The sequence below is a fragment of the Taudactylus pleione genome, unplaced genomic scaffold (assembly GCF_031769625.1).
Source record: "Taudactylus pleione unplaced genomic scaffold, aTauple2 ptg000332l, whole genome shotgun sequence".
NCBI classification, from domain to species: Eukaryota; Metazoa; Chordata; class Amphibia; order Anura; family Myobatrachidae; genus Taudactylus; species Taudactylus pleione.
This window is the reverse complement of record NW_028284733.1, coordinates 5,400,409-5,423,502: the sequence shown is the minus strand read 5'-3', so window position 1 is coordinate 5,423,502 and position 23,094 is coordinate 5,400,409. Positions and strand designations below refer to the sequence as shown.

Genomic DNA, 23,094 nt, shown 5'->3' with positions numbered 1-23,094 from the left:
TACCACGACCAGCACTTTACATCTCCAACTGGCAAATACGTAAAACAAGAGGATCATGTAATAGCTCTATTGATCCTCTGCTTCCAGCTGATTAAACGCCTGTATACTACTGTCCATAAGATTTCCACACTAAAGCTGGCCACACACTAGACCAACTTACATCCAACCAGCCAACTTGTTTATTGGTTGGAATGAAAATCTGGTAAGGAATGAAAGCAAATGACAAACAGCAATTTGCTCCCAAACACCGGAAAATGAACAAAAACTGTTGTTTGAACAAATTGTTTAGATCAAACATTTAACAAACTTGTCTAATGACCATTTTCATCTGTTTTCTGGCATTTAGGAGCAAATTGCTGATCATCATTTACTCCCATACGTTACCAGATTTTCATTCCAACCAATCAACAAGTTGGCTGGTTGGATGTAAGTTGGTCTAGTGTGTGGCCAGCTTTACTCTAACTCTATTTAGAGACAAGAGTACTGGAGACTAGTAGACAATACAATGATATTAGATGGAAGAGGGAGTGAATCATGGACCGTTAATGAGGAATAGGGGATATGAGAGGTGACGATGTAAGTAATTGACGCATGAGAAGTAGGGTGACATTAGCTATTGATATGCCCAATTTGTTAGAGAATAACAAAAGATACATTATTGATTATGACTGTTTTTCAGACATATGGATTTGAGTACCCATTACATTAATATGTGCTAAGAATAGTTTTGAAATTCTTAAGTCTTTGAAATTTAGTTTGTTTTATCTCTGTCTTCCTCTCAACCATAAATGCCAGCAATTCAGTATCATGTATTAGAAACAAATAGAAAATAAATAAATAACACATCTAGTCATGTATATGGTAAGAGAAAGACAGAGATAAAACAAACTATCTCTCATATAACAAAAGTATATCGAGATTATATCTGTCCTGTATGTATATACTATATCTGCAACATGTATCAAATTAACATTTTTAGAAGTATTATAGTGTTTAAATTCTAATTTATGTGTATGTTGGTTGCATATAGTGCTACTACATAAATGAATTAATGAAGAAAGGGAGTGAATGTACTAACTGCTAAACCTGCCTATTTTACCCATTAGGGGATATATTGTTAATTATTAAATATGATCACCCCAAAGTAATAATTTCATACACAATTACAGAATGTCTAATATGATATTTATGTGTGCTTATTGAAGGATATGATATGTATGTGTGCTTAGTGATGGATATGATATGTATGTGTGCTTATTGATGGATATGATATGTATGTGTGCTTAGTGATGGATAGGATATGTATGTGTGCTTAGTGATGGATATGATATTTATGTGTGCTTATTGATGGATATGATATGTATGTGTGCTTAGTGATGGATATGATATGTATGTGTGCTTATTGATGGATATGATATGTATGTGTGCCTTGTGATGGATATGATATGTATGTGTGATTAGTGATGGATATGATATGTATGTGTGCTTATTGATGGATATGATATGTATGTGTGCTTATTGATGGATATGATATTTATGTGTGCTTATTGATGGATATGATATGTATGTGTGCTTATTGATGGATATCATATGTATGTGTGCTTATTGATGGATATGATATGTATGTGTGCTTATTGATGGATATGATATGTATGTGTGCTTATTGATGGATATGATATTTATGTGTGCTTATTGATGGATATGATATGTATGTGTGCTTATTGATGGATATGATATTTATGTGTGCTTATTGATGGATATGATATGTATGTGTGCTTATTGATGGATATCATATGTATGTGTGCTTATTGATGGATATGATATGTATGTGTGCTTATTGATGGATAGGATATGTATGTGTGCTTATTGATGGATAGGATATGTATGTGTGCTTATTGATGGATAGGATATGTATGTGTGCTTATTGATGGATAGGATATCTATGTGTGCTTATTGATGGATAGGATATGTATGTGTGCTTATTGATGGATAGGATATGTATGTGTGCTTATTGATGGATAGGATATGTATGTGTGCTTAGTGATGGATAGGATATGTATGTGTGCTTAGTGATGGATAGGATATGTATGTGTGCTTAGTGATGGATAGGATATGTATGTGTGCTTAGTGATGGATAGGATATGTATGTGTGCTTATTGATGGATAGGATATGTATGTGTAATTATTGATGGATAGGATATGTATGTGTGCTTAGTGATGGATAGGATATGTATGTGTGCTTATTGATGGATAGGATAGGTATGTGTGCTTATTGATGGATAGGATAGGTATGTGTGCTTATTGATGGATAGGATAGGTATGTGTGCTTATTGATGGATAGGATATGTATGTGTGCTTATTGATGGATAGGATATGTATGTGTGCTTATTGATGGATAGGATATGTATGTGTGCTTATTGATGGATAGGATATGTATGTGTGCTTATTGATGGATAGGATATGTATGTGTGCTTATTGATGGATAGGATATTTATGTGTGCTTATTGATGTATAGGATATGTATGTGTGCTTATTGATGGATATGATATGTATGTGTGCTTATTGATGGATATGATATGTATGTGTGCTTATTGATGGATTGGATATGTATGTGTGCTTATTGATGGATTGGATATGTATGTGTGCTTATTGATGGATAGGATATGTATGTGTGCTTATTGATGGATAGGATATTATGTATGTGTGCTTATTGATGGATAGGATATGTATGTGTGCTTATTGATGGATAGGATATGTATGTGTGCTTATTGATGGATAGGATATGTATGTGTGCTTATTGATGGATAGGATATTTATGTGTGCTTAGTGATGGATAGGATATGTATGTGTGCTTATTGATGGATTGGATATGTATGTGTGCTTATTGATGGATAGGATATGTATGTGTGCTTATTGATGGATAGGATATTTATGTGTGCTTATTGTTGGATATGATATGTATGTGTGCTTATTGATGGATATGATATGTATGTGTGCTTAGTGATGGATATGATATGTATGTGTGCTTATTGATGGATATGATATGTATGTGTGCTTATTGATGGATATGATATGTATGTGTGCTTATTGATGGATTTGATATGTATGTGTGCTTATTGATGGATATGATATTTATGTGTGCTTATTGATGGATATGATATATATGTGTGCTTAGTGATGGATATGAAATGTATGTGTGCTTATTGATGGATAGGATAGGTATGTGTGCTTATTGATGGATAGGATATGTATGTGTGCTTATTGATGGATAGGATATGTATGTGTGCTTATTGATGGATAGGATATGTATGTGTGCTTATTGATGGATAGGATATGTATGTGTGCTTATTGATGGATAGGATATGTATGTGTGCTTATTGATGGATAGGATATGTATGTGTGCTTATTGATGGATAGGATATGTATGTGTGCTTATTGATGGATAGGATATTTATGTGTGCTTATTGATGTATAGGATATGTATGTGTGCTTATTGATGGATATGATATGTATGTGTGCTTATTGATGGATATGATATGTATGTGTGCTTATTGATGGATTGGATATGTATGTGTGCTTATTGATGGATTGGATATGTATGTGTGCTTATTGATGGATAGGATATGTATGTGTGCTTATTGATGGATAGGATATTATGTATGTGTGCTTATTGATGGATAGGATATGTATGTGTGCTTATTGATGGATAGGATATGTATGTGTGCTTATTGATGGATAGGATATGTATGTGTGCTTATTGATGGATAGGATATTTATGTGTGCTTAGTGATGGATAGGATATGTATGTGTGCTTATTGATGGATTGGATATGTATGTGTGCTTATTGATGGATAGGATATGTATGTGTGCTTATTGATGGATAGGATATGTATGTGTGCTTATTGATGGATAGGATATTTATGTGTGCTTATTGTTGGATATGATATGTATGTGTGCTTATTGATGGATATGATATGTATGTGTGCTTAGTGATGGATATGATATGTATGTGTGCTTATTGATGGATATGATATGTATGTGTGCTTAGTGATGGATATGATATGTATGTGTGCTTATTGATGGATATGATATGTATGTGTGCTTATTGATGGATATGATATGTATGTGTGCTTATTGATGGATTTGATATGTATGTGTGCTTATTGATGGATATGATATTTATGTGTGCTTATTGATGGATATGATATATATGTGTGCTTAGTGATGGATATGAAATGTATGTGTGCTTATTGATGGATAGGATAGGTATGTGTGCTTATTGATGGATAGGATATGTATGTGTGCTTATTGATGGATAGGATATGTATGTGTGCTTATTGATGGATAGGATATGTATGTGTGCTTATTGATGGATAGGATATGTATGTGTGCTTATTGATGGATAGGATATGTATGTGTGCTTATTGATGGATAGGATATGTATGTGTGCTTATTGATGGATAGGATATGTATGTGTGCTTATTGATGGATAGGATATTTATGTGTGCTTATTGATGTATAGGATATGTATGTGTGCTTATTGATGGATATGATATGTATGTGTGCTTATTGATGGATATGATATGTATGTGTGCTTATTGATGGATTGGATATGTATGTGTGCTTATTGATGGATTGGATATGTATGTGTGCTTATTGATGGATAGGATATGTATGTGTGCTTATTGATGGATAGGATATTATGTATGTGTGCTTATTGATGGATAGGATATGTATGTGTGCTTATTGATGGATAGGATATGTATGTGTGCTTATTGATGGATAGGATATGTATGTGTGCTTATTGATGGATAGGATATTTATGTGTGCTTAGTGATGGATAGGATATGTATGTGTGCTTATTGATGGATTGGATATGTATGTGTGCTTATTGATGGATAGGATATGTATGTGTGCTTATTGATGGATAGGATATGTATGTGTGCTTATTGATGGATAGGATATTTATGTGTGCTTATTGTTGGATATGATATGTATGTGTGCTTATTGATGGATATGATATGTATGTGTGCTTAGTGATGGATATGATATGTATGTGTGCTTATTGATGGATATGATATGTATGTGTGCTTATTGATGGATATGATATGTATGTGTGCTTATTGATGGATTTGATATGTATGTGTGCTTATTGATGGATATGATATTTATGTGTGCTTATTGATGGATATGATATATATGTGTGCTTAGTGATGGATATGAAATGTATGTGTGCTTATTGATGGATATGATATGTATGTGTGCTTAGTGATGGATAGGATATGTATGTGTGCTTAGGGACGGATAGGATATGTATGTGTGCTTAGTGATGGATAGGATATGTATGTGTGCTTAGTGATGGATAGGATATGTTTGTGTGCTTATTGATGGATATCATATGTATGTGTGCTTATTGATGGATATGATATGTATGTGTGCTTATTGATGGATATGATATGTATGTGTGCTTATTGATGGATATGATATGTATGTGTGCTTAGTGATGGATATGATATGTATGTGTGCTTATTGATGGATATGATATGTATGTGTGCTTATTGATGGATATGATATGTATGTGTGCTTAGTGATGGATATGATATGTATGTGTGCTTAGTGATGGATAGGATATGTATGTGTGCTTATTGATGGATAGGATATGTATGTGTGCTTATTGATGGATAGGATATGTATGTGTGTGCTTATTGATGGATAGGATATGTATGTGTACATAGTGATGGATAGGATATGTATGTGTGCTTATTGATGGATAGGATATGTATGTGTGCTTATTGATGGATATGATATGTATGTGTGCTTAGTGATGGATATGATATGTATGTGTGCTTATTGATGGATATGATATGTATGTGTGCTTATTGATGGATATGATATGTATGTGTGCTTATTGATGGATATGATATTTATGTGTGCTTATTGATGGATATGATATATATGTGTGCTTAGTGATGGATAGGATATGTATGTGTGCTTAGTGATGGATAGGATATGTATGTGTGCTTATTGATGGATAGGATATGTATGTGTGCTTAGTGATGGATAGGATATATATGTGTGCTTAGTGATGGATAGGATATGTATGTGTGCTTATTGATGGATAGGATATGTATGTGTGCTTATTGATGGATAGGATATGTATGTGTGTGCTTATTGATGGATAGGATATGTATGTGTACATAGTGATGGATAGGATATGTATGTGTGCTTAGTGATGGATAGAATATGTATGTGTGCTTATTGATGGATATGATATGTATGTGTGCTTATTGATGGATATGGTATGTGTGCTTATTGATGGATATGATATGTATGTGTGCTTATTGTTGGATATGATATGTATGTGTGCTTATTGATGGATATGATATGTATGTGTGCTTAGTGATGGATATGATATGTATGTGTGCTTATTGATGGATATGATATGTATGTGTGCTTATTGATGGATATGATATGTATGTGTGCTTATTGATGGATTTGATATGTATGTGTGCTTATTGATGGATATGATATTTATGTGTGCTTATTGATGGATATGATATATATGTGTGCTTAGTGATGGATATGAAATGTATGTGTGCTTATTGATGGATATGATATGCATGTGTGCTTAGTGATGGATATGATATGCATGTGTGCTTAGTGATGGATATGATATGCATGTGTGCTTATTGATGGATATGATATGCATGTGTGCTTATTGATGGATATGATATTTATGTGTGCTTATTGATGGATATGATATGTATGTGTGCTTAGTGATGGATATGATATGTATGTGTGCTTATTGATGGATATGATATGTATGTGTGCTTAGTGATGGGTATGATATGTGTGTGTGCTTAGTGATGGATATGATCTGTATGTGTGCTTATTGATGGATATGATCTGTATGTGTGCTTAGTGATGGATATGATATTTATGTGTGCTTATTGATGGATATGATATTTATGTGTGCTTATTGATGGATATGATATTTATGTCTGCTTATTGATGGATAGGATATGTATGTGTGCTTATTGATGGATAGGATATGTATGTGTGCTTAGTGATGGATAGGATATGTATGTGTGCTTATTGATGGATAGGATATGTATGTGTGCTTAGTGATGGATAGGATATGTATGTGTGCTTATTGATGGATAGGATATGTATGTGTGCTTATTGATGGATAGGATATTTATGTGTGCTTATTGATGGATAGGATATTTATGTGTGCTTAGAAATGGATATGATATGTATGTGTGCTTATTGATGGATATGATATGTATGTGTGCTTAGTGATGGATATATGTATGTGTGCTTATTGATGGATATGATATGTATGTGTGCTTATTGATGGATAGGATATATATGTGTGATTATTGATGGATAGGATATGTATGTGTGCTTATTGATGGATATGATATTTATGTCTGCTTATTGATGGATAGGATATTTATGTGTGCTTATTGATGGATAGGATATGTATGTGTGCTTAGTGATGGATAGGATATGTATGTGTGCTTATTGATGGATATGATATGTATGTGTGTTTATTGATGGATATGATATGTATGTGTGCTTAGTGATGGATTGGATATGTATGTGTGCTTAGTGATGGATATGATATGTATGTGTGCTTAGTGATGGATAGGATATGTATGTGTGCTTATTGATGGATAGGACGTGTATGTGTGCTTATTGATGGATATGATATGTATGTGTGCTTATTGATGGATATGATCTGTATGTGTGCTTAGTGATGGATATGATATTTATGTGTGCTTATTGATGGATATGATATTTATGTGTGCTTATTGATGGATATGATATTTATGTCTGCTTATTGATGGATAGGATATGTATGTGTGCTTATTGATGGATAGGATATGTATGTGTGCTTAGTGATGGATAGGATATGTATGTGTGCTTATTGATGGATAGGATATGTATGTGTGCTTATTGATGGATAGGATATTTATGTGTGCTTATTGATGGATAGGATATTTATGTGTGCTTAGTGATGGATAGGATATGTATGTGTGCTTATTGATGGATAGGATATGTATGTGTGCTTAGTGATGGATATATGTATGTGTGCTTATTGATGGATATGATATGTATGTGTGCTTATTGATGGATAGGATATATATGTGAGATTATTGATGGATAGGATATGTATGTGTGCTTATTGATGGATAGGATATTTATGTCTGCTTATTGATGGATAGGATATTTATGTGTGCTTATTGATGGATAGGATATGTATGTGTGCTTATTGATGGATAGGATATGTATGTGTGCTTATTGATGGATAGGATATGTATGTGTGCTTATTGATGGATAGGATATGTATGTGTGCTTAGTGATGGATTGGATATGTATGTGTGCTTAGTGATGGATATGATATGTATGTGTGCTTAGTGATGGATAGGACATGTATGTGTGCTTATTGATGGATAGGACATGTATATGTGCTTATTGATGGATAGGACGTGTATGTGTGCTTAGTGATGGATAGGACATGTATGTGTGCTTAGTGATGGATAGGATATGTATGTGTGCTTAGTGATGGATAGGATATGTATGTGTGCTTATTGATGGATATGTTATGTATGTGTGCTTATTGATGGATATGATATGTATGTGTGCTTATTGATGGATATGATATGTATGTGTGCTTATTGATGGATATGATATACATGTGTGCTTATTGATGGATATGATATGTATGTGTGCTTATTGATGGATATAATATGTATGTGTGCTTATTGATGGATAGGATATGTATGTGTGCTTATTGATGGATAGGATATGTATGTGTGCTTATTGATGGATAGGATATGTATGTGTGCTTATTGATGGATAGGATATTTATGTGTGCTTAGTGATAGGTATGATATGTATGTGTGCTTATTGATGGATATGATATGTATGTGTGCTTATTGATGGATAGGATATGTATGTGTGCTTATTGATGGATAGGATATGTATGTGTGCTTAGTGATGGATAGGATATGTATGGGTGCTTATTGATGGACAGGATATGTATGTGTGATTATTGATGGATAGGATATGTATGTGTGCTTATTGATGGATAGGATATGTATTTGTGCTTATTGATGGATAGGATATGTATGTGTGCTTATTGATGGATAGGATATGTATGTGTGCTTAGTGATGGATATGATATGTATGTGTGCTTATTGATGGATATGATATGTATGTGTGCTTATTGATGGATAGGATATTTATGTGTACTTACTGATGGATAGGATATGTATGTGTGCTTAGTGATGGATAGGATATGTATGTGTACTTAGTGATGGATAGGATATGTATGTGTACTTAGTGATGGATAGGATATGTATGTGTGCTTACTGATGGATAGGATATGTATGTGTACTTAGTGATGGATAGGATATGTATGTGTACTTAGTGATGGATAGGATATGTATGTGTGCTTAGAGATGGATAGGATATGTATGTGTGCTTATTATTGGATATGATATTTATGTGTGCTTAGTGATGGATAGGATATGTATGTGTGATTATTATTGGATATGATATGTATGTGTGCTTAGTGATGGATAGGATATTTATGTGTGCTTAGTGATGGATAGGATATGTATGTGTGCTTAGTGATGGATAGGATATGTATGTGTGCTTAGTGATGGATATGATATGTATGTGTGCTTATTAATGGATAGGATATGTATGTGTGCTTATTGATGGATAGGATATGTATGTGTGCTTAGTGATGGATAGGATATGTATGTGTGCTTAGTGATGGATAGGATGTGTATGTGTGCTTAGTGATGGATAGGATGTGTATGTGTGCTTAGTGATGGATAGGATGTGTATGTGTGCTTATTGATGGATAGGATGTGTATGTGTGCTTATTGATGGATAGGATATGTATGTGTGCTTATTGATGGATAGGATATGTATGTGTGCTTATTGATGGATAGGATATGTATGTGTGCTTATTGATGGATAGGATATGTATGTGTGCTTATTGATGGATAGGATATGTATGTGTGCTTATTGATGGATAGGATATGTATGTGTGCTTATTGATGGATAGGATATGTATGTGTGCTTATTGATGGATAGGATATTTATGTGTGCTTAGTGATGGATAGGATATGTATGTGTGCTTATTGATGGATATGATATGTATGTGTGCTTATTGATGGATTGGATATTTATGTGTGCTTATTGATGGATAGGATATGTATGTGTGCTTATTGATGGATAGGATATGTATGTGTGCTTATTGATGGATATGATATTTATGTGTGCTTATTGATGGATATGATATGTATGTGTGCTTATTGATGGATATGATATTTATGTGTGCTTAGTGATGGATATGATATGTATGTGTGCTTATTGATGGATATGATATGAATGTGTGCTTATTGATGGATAGGATATTTATGTGTGCTTATTGATGGATAGGATATGTATGTGTGCTTATTGATGGATATTATATGTATGTGTGCTTATTGATGGATAGGATATATATGTGTGCTTATTGATGGATAGGATATGTATGTGTGTTTATTGATGGATAGGATATGTATGTGTGCTTATTGATGGATAGGATATTTATGTGTGCTTATTGATGGATAGGATATGTATGTGTGCTTAGTGATGGATAGGATATTTATGTGTGCTTATTGATGGATAGGATATGTATGTGTGCTTATTGATGGATAGGATATGTATGTGTGCTTAGTGATGGATAGGATATGTATGTGTGCTTAGTGATGGGTAGGATATATATGTGTGATTATTGATGGATATGATATGTATGTGTGCTTAGTGATGGATATGATATGTATGTGTGCTTAGTGATGGATATGATATGTATGTGTGCTTATTGATGGATATGATATGTATGTGTGCTTAGTGATGGATATGATATGTATGTGTGCTTAGTGATGGATATGATATGTATGTGTGCTTAGTGATGGATATGATATGTATGTGTGCTTAGTGATGGATATGATATTTATGTGTGCTTATTGATGGATATGATATGTATGTGTGCTTAGTGATGGATATGATATGTATGTGTGCTTAGTGATGGATATGATATGTATGTGTGCTTAGTGAAGGATATGATATGTATGTGTGCTTAGTGATGGATAGGATATGTATGTGTGCTTATTGATGGATAGGATATGTATGTGTGCTTATTGATGGATATGATATGTATGTGTGCTTATTGATGGATAGGATATGTATGTGTGCTTATTGATGGATAGGATATGTATGTGTGCTTAGTGATGGATAGGATATGTATGTGTGCTTAGTGATGGATTAGATATGTATGTGTGCTTATTGATGGATAGGATATGTATGTGTGCTTAGTGATCAATAGGATATGTATGTGTGATTATTGATGGGTATGATATGTATGTGTGATTATTGATGGGTATGATATTTATGTGTGCTTAGTGATGGATATGATATGTATGTGTGCTTATTGATGGATAGGATATGTATGTGTGCTTATTGATGGATAGGATATGTATGTGTGCTTAGTGATGGATAGGATATGTATGTGTGATTATTGATGGATAGGATATTTATGTGTGCTTATTGATGGATATGATATTTATGTGTGCTTAGTGATGGATATGATATGTATGTGTGATTATTGATGGATATGATATTTATGTGTGCTTATTGATGGATATGATATTTATGTGTGCTTAGTGATGGATATGATATTTATGTGTGCTTATTGATGGATATGATATTTATGTGTGCTTAGTGATGGATATGATATGTATGTGTGCTTATTGATGGATATGATATATATGTGTGCTTAGTGATGGATAGGATATGTATGTGTGCTTAGTGATAGGTATGATATGTATGTGTGATTATTGATGGATATGATATGTATGTGTGCTTAGTGATGGATATGATATGTATGTGTGCTTAGTGATGGATATGATATGTATGTGTGCTTAGGGACGGATATGATATGTATGTGTGCTTAGTGATGGATAGGATATGTATGTGTGCTTAGTGATGGATATGATATGTATGTGTGCTTATTGATGGATATGATATGTATGTGTGCTTAGTGATGGATAGGATATGTATGTGTGCTTAGTGATGGATAGGATATGTATGTGTGCTTATTGGTGGATAGGATATGTATGTGTGCTTATTGATGGATAGGATATGTATGTGTGCTTAGTGATGGATAGGATATGTATGTGTGCTTAGTGATGGATAGGATATGTATGTGTGATTATTGATGGGTAGGATATGTATGTGTGATTATTGATGGATATGATATTTATGTGTGCTTAGTGATGGATATGATATGTATGTGTGCTTAGTGATGGATAGGATATGTATGTGTGCTTATTGATGGATAGGATATGTATGTGTGCTTAGTGATGGATAGGATATTTATGTGTGCTTATTGATGGATACGATATTTATGTGTGCTTAGTGATGGATATGATATGTATGTGTGATTATTGATGGATATGATATTTATGTGTGCTTATTGATGGATATGATATTTATGTGTGCTTAGTGATGGATATGATATGTATGTGTGCTTAGTGATGGATATGATATGTATGTGTGCTTAGTGATAGGTATGATATGTATGTGTGATTATTGATGGATATGATATGTATGTGTGCTTAGTGATGGATATCATATGTATGTGTGCTTAGTGATGGATAGGATATGTATGTGTGCTTAGTGATGGATATGATATGTATGTGTGCTTAGTGATGGATAGGATATGTATGTGTGCTTAGTGATGGATATGATATGTATGTGTGCTTATTGATGGATATGATATGTATGTGTGCTTAGTGATGGATAGGATATGTATGTGTGCTTAGTGATGGATAGGATATGTATGTGTGCTTATTGGTGGATAGGATATGTATGTGTGCTTATTGATGGATAGGATATGTATGTGTGCTTAGTGATGGATAGGATATGTATGTGTGCTTAGTGATGGATAGGATATGTATGTGTGATTATTGATGGGTAGGATATGTATGTGTGATTATTGATGGATATGATATTTATGTGTGCTTAGTGATGGATATGATATGTATGTGTGCTTAGTGATGGATAGGATATGTATGTGTGCTTATTGATGGATAGGATATGTATGTGTGCTTAGTGATGGATATGATATTTATGTGTGCTTATTGATGGATATGATATTTATGTGTGCTTAGTGATGGATATGATATGTATGTGTGATTATTGATGGATATGATATTTATGTGTGCTTATTGATGGATATGATATTTATGTGTGCTTAGTGATGGATATGATATGTATGTGTGCTTAGTGATGGATATGATATGTATGTGTGCTTAGTGATAGGTATGATATGTATGTGTGATTATTGATGGATATGATATGTATGTGTGCTTAGTGATGGATATCATATGTATGTGTGCTTAGTGATGGATAGGATATGTATGTGTGCTTAGTGATGGATATGATATGTATGTGTGCTTAGTGATGGATAGGATATGTATGTGTGCTTAGTGATGGATAGGATATGTATGTGTGCTTAGTGATGGATAGGATATGTATGTGTGCTTAGTGATGGATATGATATGTATGTGTGCTTATTGATGGATATGATATTTATGTGTGCTTAGTGATGGATAGGATATGTATGTGTGATTATTGATGGATAGGATATGTATGTGTGCTTATTGATGGATAGGATATGTATGTGTGCTTAGTGATGGATAGGATATGTATGTGTGCTTAGTGATGGATATGATATTTATGTGTGCTTAGTGATGGGTATGATATATATGTGTGATTATTGATGGATATGATATGTATGTGTGCTTATTGATGGATATGATATGTATGTGTGCTTATTGATGGATATGATATGTATGTGTGCTTAGTGATGGATATGATATTTATGTGTGCTTAGTGATGGGTATGATATATATGTGTGATTATTGATGGATATGATATGTATGTGTGCTTATTGATTGATATGATATGTATGTGTGCTTATTGATGGATAGGATATGTATGTGTGCTTATTGATGGATAGGATATTTATGTGTGCTTAGTGATGGATATGATATTTATGTGTGCTTAGTGATGGATATGATATTTATGTGTGCTTAGTGATGGGTATGATATATATGTGTGATTATTGATGGATAGGATATGTATGTGTGCTTATTGATGGATATGATATGTATGTGTGCTTAGTGATGGATAGGGTATGTATGTGTGCTTATTGATGGGTGACTCTATCATATTCTCATAATCAGAGTCATAATAATTCCCAATTTATTTTAAAGAAGGATCCATTTAAAAGTTATGTTTTAATCATGTTAATTTCCTGATATCAATTATATTGTATTTATGGGTGTTTATTGATGGGTGACTCTGTCATATTTTCACACTCAGAGTCAAAATAATCCCCAATCTCTTTAAAGAGGTAACCGACTATAAGTTATATTGTAATTATGTATATTTCCTGATAGCAATTATATCAATTCATTTATTATAAAAGAGCGCCCCACAAAGGAATCACTTGCCGCACATTGGCCGAGGCCAATGGAAGATTTTTTTCGGAGTACTTGATATTCGATTCCAGGGAGCACCTCCAGCTATATACAAAATTTGGTAACTAATTATTAGAATGTACCAAATTGCTGGTCTATTAATTTAATTACATTTTTGTCCTGTGCAGGATATTATTTGTGTTTCTTGTCAAACTGTGAGGGTTAACCCAGTCCCCAAATCCACTCTGTTTTTTTGTTTAGCTTGGGTTGATGGAGGTGTTTTAATTTCTCTTGAGTCACCCACACTAGCCATTGGAACATGTGTTTGTAGATAACTTGTATTCATGGCCTTGATAAGGAGTGGAGTAGGCAGCTTGAAGTGGATTGCCAAATAGGATACCTGTAAGATCTGGGAATACATTTGATATTTAAAGATTTTGACTAGAAACCGTATCTTCTACTAGAACCTTAATGCCTGTAGCAACACAGAGAAGAGAGGCAGATTGAATTTCCTGCTGTACGTACATTCAGTCCATGGTGTGTGACATGAGTTAATGATTGCTTCCCATGACGCCATAGATACTTGATGATGCTTTTCCATCAGTTCCATACTTTTCTCAAACACATCATCACATAGCAAAAGACAGTCCTCAATCATTTCTTGTTTGATTTAAGATCTATCTGAATTCATTTCCTTTTTGACATCTAATATAGCAAAAGAAATTGATTTTAAATGTCCCTCAACTTTTCTTTTATGTTGCTCCTGTGTTCCCTCCATCCCACAAGAAAAATGAGCGATGACTTCAAATTTGGATATCGGATCATGTGTTTGAGGGTCTATTCCACTTGTTATGGAGTTTTGCCCTAGATCTATAGAGGTAAGCGTAGTGTTTAGTTTTAAAAGGTTTGTGCTAATAAAACAAAATCCTGTACTGAAGCTAAAAAAAAGAATACATTGTTAGCACTACAATATCATTTAATTTATTTTTTAAGCCTTTAAAATAAAATAAAAAAACATATTAAAAATAAAAATTACCTCCTGGTGTATATATTGGGAAATGTGACATGGTGATGGATCCAACCTCGCCTTCAGATTCTTGATTCTTTAAATATTAAAGTATTAGCTATTAATATAAATTGACTCTGTCCATGATAAAAATTATTAAAATACTGTAACATGAGTTTGTCATATTTGTACAAAACTTTTAAAATATAAAAGCAGCATTCACAAGTTTGCTAAATTAATTCCACTTATTCCTCATTTTCTTATGTATTCTGATGGTTTTTTACAATAATTCTTTAACACACATACCTGTATGTATTAAGGAAGGACTAAATTAAATTTCACAAAAGCCTGCAAATCTATGTGTACTCTTGGCTTTGTCACAAACCTTGATGAAGTCAGAAATGTATAACTTCCAAGTGACAAACATTACAGCCATGAAATCCAATATATATTGCTGAAACGGAAGATCACAATTTGATGATTTTAACTAAGTAACTTAATTAGCTTTCTTAAGTTTAGATACAGGGAAAAATGTGTGTTAGATAATTTCCTCCTTAAACAGTGGTGTATGTCCTATCACTTACAACATGATTGCATTATAAGAGATTTCAAAACACTGTGCCTGATTTAGAACCGGACGCTCTTTCAGAGCGCTCGCTCTGAATCAGTGCCCTCCTTCTCTTTTTTAGAGCGGCCTCCTGGCCGCTCGCATAGCTGTGGGTGACCACCCACAGCTATAGCGAGCGGCCAAAAAGATGGTCGCGATGGACAAGACCATCGCGACCATCGGGCTTGCGATGAGACCCTTGTGGTAGGGTCTCGTCTGTCGCAAGCCCTGGAGTGCTTTTGGCTCTATCAGAGCCAAAAGCACTCCCACTGACATCACTTGTGATGTCAGTGGGGCCGGCCCCAGACGGTAGGCGTTCCCATGGGAACGCCTCCGTCTGGCCAGCCACGCCCCCGGCACGCCCACCAAAGGGGGCGTGCTGTCACTCACCATCGACAGCATGCCCCCTTTGTAGTGAGACCCATAGCGACGGCTTGCCCTTTGCTATCCTGGTCTCGCACTTGCACATGACGGAACCGTGTCTGTCGTGCGCATGCGCACTGGCCCAATATCGACCTGCTTGCGAGCGCTCAGAATATAGGTTCATGCTTTCTATCATAACCTCAGGGGTCATATCTCTTTCTAAAGTTAATAATGCTAAATATAATGTTTAAGTCTTTAATTGTATATGCAGGGTTCAGTGACAAATAATATAAAAATATTAAACAAAAAATATATTTGTTTTTGCCCACGTCCAACAAATTGCGATTTTCCAGGGAAGCTGAAGTCGAACTTTGATTTAGTTCAGTGACATCCCAAACAACTGGATTGGTTTCTGACGATCCACGGACAATGGGTTGTTTTTCATGACCTGAAATCAGATTGCCATTTTCATTTAAAATAAATAGTGAATTTGATTAGACAAATAATATGAATTTACTTTTTGTTTGGATTCTTTCATATTCCTGAAGATTTGGGGAATCATGATGTCTCTCTGTAACTGATGTGCTTACATTAGTGAATGCACTTTTGACATCTGTTTTTATGGGAAAAAATAAATCATTTAAACATGCACCTGGTACTAAAATGTAATTAAAATAAACACCTTAATCTTTATTGAAGACACAAATAATACCTATTGACTCCAAATATTAGAACAAAAATAGAATATGGAACAAATATGTCTTTTGAAGTGTTACTCACTAACAGAAAGTTTGACTGGCATCTTTGAAATGGTATTCAATAACATGATGATAACTAACCATAGCATATTTAGTGATAAAAATGGGTTAGCAATGTCAATTATATTTTTTAACTTGGCCTACACACATTTATCCTGAATATATGAGTATTTTTTTTAGTAAAATAATACAATTTACATTAAAGACTTTTCTTTTTTTTTTGTTCTTGTTTGGAAATTTTGCTTGGATGTCTTTCACCTGATCTATGTCCAGTCACTTCTGAACCACTAGCTTTTTCTGACTCGAGTATCTGTAGCCTGGAAACTGATGGCTGAGCCGTTGAGGTTTCTGCTAAAAATATTGGACCTGATTCAGAGCCGGACGCAATTAGCACTCGCTCGTCCTGAAAATAGGGGTGGCTATTCAAATGAACCGTTCGCTGTTTGCGGTCTGTTCACGCCTCTAGGTCTGAACGAGCGTACAAAACTTGCAGTAGTTTTTTGGGAAACTACGCCCCCTGGCCGCTCGCATCCTACGTCATGTCCGCTATTTATTAGATTAATTGAGTACATCGAACAGCGTATGAACTGCTCGCTATTCTTGTGGTTGGTTTTTGCTACCACAATTTTGCGAGCAGTTCTGGCTTAAAAAACACCCAGTGACGTGGTCAATGACGCTGCTGTTTTAAATATGCACACCCATAAAACGCCCGTTTTGACCTTTAATAACGCCTGCGATCAGATCTCCACTCCCCGTTTTCAAGCACCTTCTCCTGTTACCACCCACATACGCCTCATTCTGTCACTCAAATTAGCAGGCATTCGCTATTTGGCGAGCACATGAATTTCGGCCACACTGGTTCGCGCATGCGTATAACGATCCGTATGCATGCGCAGTTGGGCAAACATCGCTCGGAGCGAACGAGCTGCTGCTTACGAGTGGCTCTGAATCAGGCCCATTATCTAATAAAATAACTAAATTCATTATAGAAATATGATGTGAAAAAAAAAATGACAGATTTTCAAATTACTCAATTGCCGTGTTAACTACTGTTGATAAATTAGAAACATTAATGACTCTATTATTTAGATTTAAAGTTATATAACATTATTGCCATTTATCGTTTCTGACAATTTAACCCTTTGATTTAGATTTGCATCTTTATATGTTTTTTTAACCCCTAAGTTCTGTTCGTGCAGTTTGAACAAAAATGAGGTTTTCACATTCTTAATGTTACATAATTTAAAAATAATATTAAATTAGCAGATGGATTATTAAAATACCTGCATGTGTACGACTTTCCATTATATCTATATTTCCAAGACTCCCTCCAATAGAATATTAGACAAATGATCTTGTAACTGCGTTTCCCATGCATTAATAGAGATTTTCAGTTCGGGCCCACCTCAAGTCCCACGATGATGTTTTGCTAAAGCTACAATTTTATTTTGGTTATTCGTTTGCAGTCATTGTACCGTTTTTTTAAAGGTGTCTATAGATCTTATTTGTGCTTCAATAGTGCTGCATTGATCAGCAATTCTTTGCCATTTGGCATTTTTCCTGCGAGTGGTAGTATTTTGGGCCCTTGCACCTAATAATACATCATCATTTTCAATCAATCTAGTTACTAAAATTAGATTTTCCTTTTTCCAAAAAGCAAAGATTTTGAACTGTACTAGGATCCTCTTTGCCATCAGTTTCTTCTAGTCCTTCAGGTGCCTGGGAGCTACTCAAAGTGTCTCCTCAGGAGATTATAGATTTTGAAAGATTTAAAAGAAATAAAATAAAATAACAATACTCATGTGTGTAAACTTTTTTTTTTTTAAATCGAACATAATAAAAGTAAAAACATGGAAAAGGAAGAGAGAGAGGGACACAACCATGGCTAGGCATGTGGCAATGGCCTACCATGGGCAATGTTAGGAGGTGGCATATAGCTGCCACCTAACACTGCCCTAAGCTGTGCCAGCCATACACAAAACACATATTAAAGTACTGTCATAGCTTTTGCAATTAATTAAAACTACTTTTACATAAAAAACACAACACTAATAAAGCTATACTGCACTGACACACCCTCGAAGAAATGCCCCTCCAAAATACCCAATATTTCCACCATGTGCTAAAAACATCTTCTTCTTTTTAAGAGGACTAGGGTGAGGAGGTCTATACTCTTCTTCATCAACAGATACTGTGGAGGGTGATTTGTCTTGTTCTTCTGTAGCCATGATAACAGCAACAACAGAGGGTGCCAAAAACTTCAGACAGGAACAGCATGCAGAGGAAATGGCAAACTGTGGTATTTGTCTACAGTCTTTTATTATGGGATATAAGTTGCAACATTTTGTTGGCTCCATATTGATACATTTCCCACCATTCACATTAGCCAAAAACAAATGCATAGATTCGTCTGGAAATCGGCAATATTTGGATGACGCAAATTTGGAGGGTAGGTAACTGTCAGCAAAGAGTGTGAAATGTCCTACGAAGTCTGCGAGTTTTAGATGTACGCAAATTAAGGGTAAAATTTGCATCCAATTGGATTGACCCACTAGCTTTTTTCAACATCCTTTGTAGGTGCAAGTCCATAAACACAGACTGTTATAATTAATTGTATTATGTCTGCAGCCAATTTCTTGGCATATGATGAAGTTTAAATTATGCATGTTCATTTAAAAAAAAAAAAGTTTATTTTTAGAATATGGTAGCTCCATTTTGAAAATATTTTGAGATAAGTTATAGTATTTTTTCAATAGATTCAAATATTTCCACAGCTGGTGAAGATGTCTTGGTTTTACTGCCATTGCTCGCCAGTGCAACCAAATGCTTTGACCATGAAGTGGCTCTTTAGTCTCATGGTGTCAGGTTGTGGCCTAGGATTGGATGTTACTCACCCCAGAACTAGCTTCTCCTGATCCCTCGGGTGGTCAGACGTCAGGTGCGGTGGCGAGTGACGCGCTGAGCATTATATTTGCCATGTGGACATCCATGAGCTATGCCATGCCTTGGTTACTGCGGTTGCTGTCATGGATGCAGCCATGACAGTCTTCAACACCTGACAACCCTTTACCAAATGGTAGCATGGTGGTCGTCAGCTGATGCTGTCCACCAATGATCTGCTACTGCATGGTATAAAGCCAGTCTCCGGACAGCAGGAAGTTGTGTGAGCAACGTTGTTTTTTTCAATAGAATCAAATATTTCCACAGCTGGTGAAGATGTCTTGGTTTTACTGCCATTGCTTGTGTATACCTGCCGTCACCTCATTCCAGGTTCCCATATCATGATTCCCTTGAATCTCTACGTGTCATCTCCTTGTGCAACAGTGCATCAGAACACCTTGCCTGAGTACCTTACAAGCGCTATCTACTAGTGCAGCAGTGTGTCCAAACACCTCACCTGTGTGCAGTTACAAGTACAGCAGTGCATTAAAGACATAGCATATGTGTATAGTTACAAGCACCAGTGCGTCAAAAACCCATCACTTGTGTATAACTTCAAATACCAATTCCTAGTGCAGCTGTACTTCTGTCTGAAGTATTCTTGGGCCATTGTTGTATTTTCTCTATTCCTGTGGGTATCGTATACCTGACCAAAGGACCACAACCTGCCTGCTGGGTGCAGCTTAAACCCATATCCCACTTGGAGGGGTCACTGGTGAACACCTCTCAGCAGATTAGATTCCTCCACCATTGGTCAGGTCTTCTCAACATCCGGTATTCATGGATTAGGAGATTTTATATACATGCCCCACTCCTCCAATACCTCCCTCTTCCTCCCTCCCGCTTCCATCCCTTCTTCAGGGGATTCCTCAAAGTCAAACATGACATACACGTGGTACATAAGTGTTGCTGTAGGCTTTAACACCTAACCAGGATGACATCAGCAGACTTCAGCATACATCGGGAAACCCATCCAGCACTTCAATGCTTGATAATTCCTAGTATTCCTTGTACACCTGGCTTATTTTATGACAGCTCTCTCTCGACCCTTAATATTGTCTATTGACCATGTCTTCTGGATACTCATTGTCTGATCTTCTGCCTCGGTATTTAGCTTTACCATGTACAACTATCTGATTCTACTACTGTTCATGTTTCCTATATACTCCTTGTCTATTGGTTCACTGTGGTATATGCTACTGTTTGTCCAACACTTGGGTTCCCTGAACATGCAATCTTACCTACCTACCCGACATTAGTTCCCAGCTATCAGATTCCAAGCCCAAAAGTTACAAAAACCTGCACATCATGTTAAATGATGCTTTTCCATGACAGGAACTGGGAAAATAGATGGGAAATGGATGGAGCAAATTAAGGATAAATCCTGGAGGAAACCCGCTGCAGTCTATAAGTGCACTTGACCTTGCAAAATGATTTATCTCCAAATTGATATTGACTCCCCACCCAAAAAAAGGACTCTAAACATTGATGGTATAATTGATTGCTACCTTTTCTTCGTTTTCATTGGAATTTGCATCTGTACTTTCCATATTAGAAGGCCCCAAAGCTTGTTTTTATACAGTGTATATATTTGGTATCAAATGTTGCAAAAAGATTCAGGAGGATCAATCTTAATCATTCTGAATCTTTTTGCAACATTTGATAACCGGGGCTGTGAGATTCTTATAGAGTGTCTGAAGAATTTATGAGGAAAGGATGACTCAGTTTTTATCTGAGACAGATCTTTTTCTCACTGGAGTGTCACAGAGTGTGCCTTCAGTATACTTATCATTGCCAAAGCCCCTTCCATGAAGTATTTGACAGGTTTCTATCCTATGTCCAAAACTTTTTGCAGCAATCATGATATCATTGGGAGGAAAAATCAGACATTATGGCCTGGTATACCACTGCTATGCAGATCATACTCAACTGTACTGGTCCTGATCTGGGTACTGAGAACCCAATAACAGAGGTTCTTACGATAGGATGACAGGAACAAGACAAACAATTTTGCCAACAAAATGGACTTAAGTTTAGGGGTTGGTAGTTTCAAAACTCTGATCATGTGCAGAATGTTGGGGCTGTCCTCAGTGGCGTAGCTGGGAGGGGGGTGCTAAATAGAACTAGAAAATGGCTTCTACATGAGCTGGGCACTAGTAAGAGCAGAACCACAAGGCTGCTTATTTTGTTTTATTTTGCTGGGTGCATGGGTGTGAGAATGGAGTAGCTGAGGTGGGATTTATAGATAGGCAGGTGGACAGGTAGACCATGGCTGGCCCCTATTGAGATGATGCACATTATTCCTCCTTCCCTTGTAGTGTTGTGCAGCCTATTGCAGCAGTGCATGGCTCCTATCTCCTCCCTGGTGGTCCCTGCACTTCATGTACATACAGACAAGTTAACAGTTCAACAACTGGTGAGTGGTATAGGGAATTGAGGTTTGGGGACAGGGGGATAATGTGTATCATTTATGGAAGTTAATAAGGGATGCAGTCATAATCCTGGCAAAGGGTTTGCCGGCACTTAGAATACCGGCACTGGAATTCCAACACCTGTGAGAATCCAGGCATCCTGCAGGTAAGTAGCAGAGTTAGGTGAGGAGGGTTTGATTTAGGGTGCAGGGAGGGGGAGGTTAGATTTAGGCACTAGGGGGGAGTTTTGGTGTAGGCACCGGAAAGGGAGAAATACGGTTAGGGGTAGGGAGAGGGGAAGGGTTAGGACTGACAGGTGTGGCAGGCATTACCATATTATGGAAGCTGGCTTGCGTGTATGATAGCAGCTCCGATCGCAATTGTGATCTGTACTGAATCAGGAGCATAGACTGTTAGAAACCTAATCAGGATTATTTCTGAAATTATTATTTTATAA

At 35.7% G+C, this 23,094-nt stretch overlaps 1 protein-coding gene across 1 annotated transcript in view; it reads right to left on the bottom strand.

Moving 5' to 3' along the window:
* The window catches only part of LOC148509117 (uncharacterized), a 153,480-nt gene extending 133,966 nt beyond the window's left edge, over positions 1-19,514 (bottom strand). Inside the window, exon 1 of the mRNA XM_088443632.1 lies at positions 19,390-19,514. Within this exon, the coding sequence (XP_088299758.1) occupies positions 19,390-19,514 (125 nt within the window). The remainder of the gene's footprint in view (positions 1-19,389) is intronic.
* Positions 19,515-23,094: the final 3,580 nt, after the last annotated feature.